Source organism: Protobothrops mucrosquamatus, unplaced genomic scaffold, assembly GCF_001527695.2.
Source record: "Protobothrops mucrosquamatus isolate PMUCROS unplaced genomic scaffold, P.Mucros_1.0 scaffold1873, whole genome shotgun sequence".
Taxonomy (NCBI): domain Eukaryota; kingdom Metazoa; phylum Chordata; class Lepidosauria; order Squamata; family Viperidae; genus Protobothrops; species Protobothrops mucrosquamatus.
In genome coordinates this window covers 289,414-295,413 of record NW_015388002.1, presented here as the reverse complement: position 1 = coordinate 295,413, position 6,000 = coordinate 289,414, and the positions used below count along the sequence as shown (strand labels likewise).

At 38.6% G+C, this 6,000-nt stretch overlaps 1 protein-coding gene across 1 annotated transcript in view; it reads left to right on the top strand.

Annotated features, from left to right (window-relative positions):
* Positions 1 to 6,000, top strand: part of LOC107294226 (zinc finger MYND domain-containing protein 11-like) — an 83,064-nt gene that overhangs the window by 9,904 nt on the left and 67,160 nt on the right. Inside the window, exon 2 of the mRNA XM_015823439.1 lies at positions 1,911 to 2,072. Coding sequence (XP_015678925.1) covers positions 1,911 to 2,072 — 162 coding nt within the window. The remainder of the gene's footprint in view (positions 1 to 1,910; positions 2,073 to 6,000) is intronic.

Here is a 6,000-nt window from a genome sequence, read left to right as displayed (position 1 = left end):
TGGCCTAGGGAATTTTAGTGGGGTTTTTAAGGGTAATTTTAAGGGTAATTTTAACGATTGGCCTTTACGAATATTTTCTTTTAATTTGGTTTTAATATGGATATTTATTGTAATGTTGTTTTATAAGGCTGTTAGCCGCCCTGAGTCCGGTGAGGAGAAGGGCGGGATACAAATTAAATTATAAATAAATAAATAAAATCATAATTAATTCTACTCTTTGGCAACATTTATACTAATGGGTATGCTCATTTAGCTAGATTATGCCCAATATGAGGAAAATTAGGAAATCAGTGAGATGGAAAGAGGCAATTTTACTTTTTTCTGCATTGTTTTGAGAAATCGTATTTTTAGGCTTCATTTACACAGTTGCAAACATTTGAAGGACCACAGCCCCTGACCAAGACTGAAATTAGGTCAAAATTCCAATATTTGGAGTCACTGAAATCAAATTGCAAAAGGTATGTTTAAAAAATCATGAAGCTGCTTGAACTTGCCTTATTTTAAAGTTGATTTGTGTTTTGTTCTGCTCTTATTTGTACATTCCTGCAAATTTGCAAACCTTAACTTGTCAGCATTTGTCTTGTGCCATTTAATTTGCAGGAGTGTTCTGTTGTTGCAACAACCTTTGCTTTGGCCTGGTGCTGTTTCCCACAACCTCATGTCTATATTAAAATTATAATTTCCAGAATATTCAACCATCATAACTGAGAGGTTGGGCGCAGATTATAAGATCAATATAGCTGCAGGCCCCTGGAGGTTGGAAAAGCTGTTTAGTGGGTCAATTCTCATGTATTCTCTGTTCTGTTCTAAATTCTCATACAAGTCAGCATATTTTAATGAAGAAAAAAAACATATATAAAAATCAAAGCAAAACCAAATGATAAAGTACTTTCAGTTGATCTAGAAGTAGGAAACAGGCAGGACAGCCTTTAGAGTCCTAGCCTCTGGCTAAACATATTTAAAACTGGCCATTATGTATAACTGATATCACAAGTGATGCTGGGCATTTTCCTGCTTACGTGACACTTGTGTAGAATGGAGTGAACTTTGAGGAACAGAGGTTTCTTTCATTTGTGTTCAGCATGCCTTTGCAGATGATCCAGCACTTTGCACATGCTTATTCTTGCTGCCTTTTTAAAGCTGTTTCTTCTGTCTAGTCAGAGAAGATCCACTGTAGGATCTACTGATAAACTGATGCATTCAGAAGAAACATCACAGCTGCTGTAGACAAATTGGGGTATAGAATAGCAGTGACAGCTCCTGTTCCTCCTGCTCCGGGCTAAAAAACAAAAATGAAATGAAATAAAACCCTGGAAAAAGGGGTACCAATTCCCCAAATTGTTTCTGATGAGCACTTGATGAGGTTTCCTATGTTACTTAGAATTCCACATCTGGAGAGGGATTTTATTTGCCCTTTCAGAAGAAAAAAAGAGACCAAACTCAGGAGAGGACCAGTAGAATAGCAGATGGTTGAATATCACAATTTATTTGCCTAAAGGAGAGGAAGGAGTTCCATTGCCTTCATTTAAGAAGATAAAGGTAATTGGGGCTTCATTGAAATTCAGATTTTATCTTATAGTATGTAAGACAAGAAACCATTTGTGGGGGGAGAGGAGTTCTTTATCTGAATGGCTGGGATATGTGTTCATGCTGCTAAAAAGCAACACTCATTCCACGATTTAAACCTCAGCAACTATTAGAAGCTATAAGCATAGCATTTTTAGTTGCCATCATGCTTGAAGTTTATGGAGTGGAATTTAAAAGAAAAAATAGAAGGTATAATCCATGAAAAAGGTACCATATTTTAAAATGCCTAACCATTGCTACACTTCAAGAAATATGCTTTTTTGTACATGGCTGTTTCAGATATTGACAGACTGTTCTATCAAATTATTTTGTATTTTTTGTAGGACTGGGAAACAGAAACTCATGACTGGTATTGTTTTGAATGCCATTTGCCTGGAGAGGTGTTGATATGTGACCCGTGTTTTCGTGTGTATCATTCCAAGTGTTTATCTGATGAGTTCAGGCTTAGAGACAGCAGTAGTCACTGGCAATGCCCAGTTTGCAGGGTGAGTACCTCTGAGCTTTCATGTGCTGAATAGAGGCTTGGTATTTGTTATTTATAGTTTCAAGAGGTTTCTGGCAAGGAGAAACATCCAGCGTTGCCTGCTGCAAGGACAGTCCGTATGTTCAATGCAGATGCAGACATCTGGGTGTGCCTGGGCAAAACTGGTGAAATAAAAGCATTTACCCACAATCCTTGCCTTGAGGCAGTAATAATAATAATAATAGTAAAGTTGGAAGGGACCTTGGAGGTCATCTAGTCCAACCCCCTGCTGGATTGGCCTGGGAAAATCCTTCTGTGCCATAACCTGGAGTTTCAGAATTCTCTATGTGAATCCTCAACAGGCTTTGGCCATATCTAAGGAAATAGTATAGGTGCTTAATTCCCATTCATTTCACTAGCAGGACTACCTTGCCCTCCCTATCTCATCCAAAATGAGTCCAAGATGTATTGCCTTGATGGACATAGACCCCACTCTTCCAAGTCCATCCTTTCATAACATCCATAGAACTTGGAAGCAGAGTGATGCACCAAGCTTTTGCTTTTTCACTTGCCTGGATGTTAAATCCTTTCTGCATTTGTCCAACCATATCCAAATGCGCACCACATTTTTCTTGATTCTTCTCTAATACCAACAACTAGATTGTTATTAAAAATGTAAGCTTTACATGCCTAATTTCTGTCAGGACTCCAGAACATTTGCATTACAATTTAAGGAAAATACACTACACATATAAACAAACTTATTTATTTATAAAAGTAATTAATTAAATTCTTAATGACTTTTTCACCAACCTTTAAATCAAATTTTCCCCAGGGTGACTTGCACAACATTTAAATAATATTTCTTTCTTTATCTCTTTCATATTATATTTTAAGCTACAGATGTTTGCAAAGGTTGTGGGATGAAATTCACCAAAAGCAATTCTATTCAAGTGTCACACATTAAACTGTCACTTACTGCCAACATTTCTATGGAATTAGGTGCTTTTCATTCAAAATCACCTTTTTTGTGCTCCTTTTAAAAAACATTGAATAGTGTCTGGATTTCAGTGTGATATAGTTTGTGTAGGGATAGCAGAGGGGAGAGACGAGAATTTTGATAGGCCTTTTTCTACTCTGCTTTTCCTATTTAACTTTCTTATCTTGACATGCATAGTATATACTGTGCTGAAGAACATGTTGAAAAACGTGTGAATGAACAGTAGCTGTAATTTGTAGGAACCTTATTATTATATCTTGCTTATTATAAAGATTATTAGTAAAAATAATGGAGATGTGAAGGTCATGTGGTAGGAAGAGAGAATAAATGTTGAAACCGTAGGTGGGGCGTTGTTGTTCCCACTGTACCCATTTTCCTCTAAATTCTTGATTCTATTTCTGAGCAATAAGAACACCCCCCCCAAGACCTTACCCTTGGTTCTCCTTTCTTTTTTCAAGCCATATCTTTTTCCTTCCTCTCTTGACTTTCTTACACATAGGCCTTTATTTCCAAATAAACAATTACTCATAAAACAGTCTCCATTTTGCTCAGAAGTTGCCATCTACACACAGCTACCAGACTTAATCGGACTTCTGTCCCTCCACCCAGCTTTCTACCTGGTTCCACCATGGTCTGGCTGTCATGAATAACCCACATTTGTTTCTTTTATGGGCAGCAAATAACTTCTCTTAGCTGTCTTGATTGTAGTCCCAACATTTGATTGGGCAAGATAAGTGTTTGAAACCAGATTTTTTTTCTGGTTGTGCATTAGACAGTTTTTAGACCAGGGAGTGAGATGTGATTGAATAGCAGCTTGTGATTCAGTCCTTGGAATTTGTGTAACAAAACCAAATGTGACTCTTCAGGTCCCAGTCGATTTTTAATAAGTCTACAGGCAATTTTGGCATATTTTTAAGATTTCATTTGATTGACAAATTCATACCTTTTAAAAGTATGTACAAAAATATGTGTGAGAGATCAAGACACATGACAGTGTACTAGTTGGCCAAAACTCCATGCAGGCCTTTCTCTTAGTCCATTGTATCCCAGCCTTGGTTATTCCCAGGCGTGTGGGCTTCAAGTCCCAGAATTCCACAGCCAGCATGGGAGCTAAAGTCCACGAACCTGGAAATCGCCAAGGTCGGGAAACATCGGAATGGGACAACTCACCGCGGCCAGCTCACCACTGCCAACTTGCAGCCTACAAGTTGCCGCAAGACAACTCCACATGGACAGCTTGCCATATATGGACAACTCACCACAAGTGGCCAGAGGGAGAGCCAGGTGGGTGGGCAAGCAAGTGGGTGAGCAGAGTACAGAGTGGCAGCAGCCGGGGTTTTCCCATTTTCACACACCCTGCTGCTGCCGCCACTGCCACCACGCTGAGCTCTGGGCTGAAGAGGCCAGGGGCAGTGGTGGTGGGGTGTGTGAAAATGGGACAGCTGCTCCCACCCTGCCACCCTCCTTGCCCACCGCTGCCGCTGTCCCAGCCTCTTCAGCCTGGAGCTTGGCTCAGTGGCGTGGTGAGTTGGCCATGTGTTGTTCTGCAGCGACTTGGATGTGGTGAGTTGGCAGAGGCGACTTGGCAGTTGTAAGCTGACCGTGGTGAGTTGTCCTAGACCTGGCAAACACTGTGTTAGTCATTTGGTACCCTGTTCTATACTGGCTAGATGCATCTCCTAATATTGATGGGTAACCCCTGCCTATGCCAGCAGTGAAGCAATGCATATAATCTATAAGGCTTTAGTTAATAGTGGCAAATACTAGTTGCTACTCAGCAGAAGAACAGCTAGTGCAGTCAGATCACCATTCTTTTTTTTGGGGGGTGTCTCTGAAATTTGTAGGCAAAATGGCTTTTGTGAACTCTCCTGTTCAACTGGCAGTACTTAATTCTTAGGGCAAGACTTTACTATCATTGATTCACAAATGCATTTATTTTGGGAAACAAGTTTAGCTTTAGAAAGGACTTCTTAATGTACTTGCTCCCCTCCATAGAAGGCAGGGGCAGATCACAATAGCTAAATGTCCAAAGGTACTCTGCATTTACTGTCATTTTGCACAAACATTTCCTTCCTGAGATGCTTTTGCTATAAGGATTGAATAGAAGATTAATGAAGCAGAGGTCATTCTTCAGCCACTAAACAGGAAACTCCCTTGGGCATTGTGAATTAAGTTGAAAATAATGTCAAGTGACTGCACTTTCTGGTTTCTGTAAATGTCTGTATGTTTATTCACATGTTGTGATCCATACATCCACACAAAAAAATTGCTCTGCAGTTTTTTATCCTCAGGACTTCCTGAACCTCCTTTGGTAGTAGTGCAATGTTGGCTTCTTTCCAAGTTTGAGGCATCTTTGCTTCCTATAGTACACCATTCATTATATCTTTTAATGGCTGTAGGAGTTGGTCCTCAAAACATTTGTAATATTGACTTGTAAGACCATCTGGGCCTGGGGTTTTACCTGTTTTCATTTTTTTAATATTTTCTGATATTTCAAAGGTAATTACTGGATCGTTCATAAGTTGTCTCTGATCTTGTGAAAGTTTAGGTAAGGGTTATATTTGCAGATCTCAAAGAAACTTTTTGGTAATTTATCCTGAGAGGGTTTGATCCTGTTAGTGGACGTTCTATCCGAGGCTGGGGAAATCACTCCATTTCGGTCCCCCAAAATAAGACAATTTTCATAAGAAAGGTAGTAGATGGTCCATAAGATAGTCAAAAATTTACTTGTATCATTATTTAGCACATAGAGTCCCATTACTATTGATTTTATTTCATTAAGCTTTCATTTTTCTTTGTATTTTACATTTTGCTAAACTAATAAAAAATTAAAATTTGAAAAAAACCCACAATATATATCAAATATGTAAAGCAAATAGAAACACATACAACTAAAATATATAGATATGAATAAAAAGTCATAAATTACAGTAAAATAATATAATAAAAA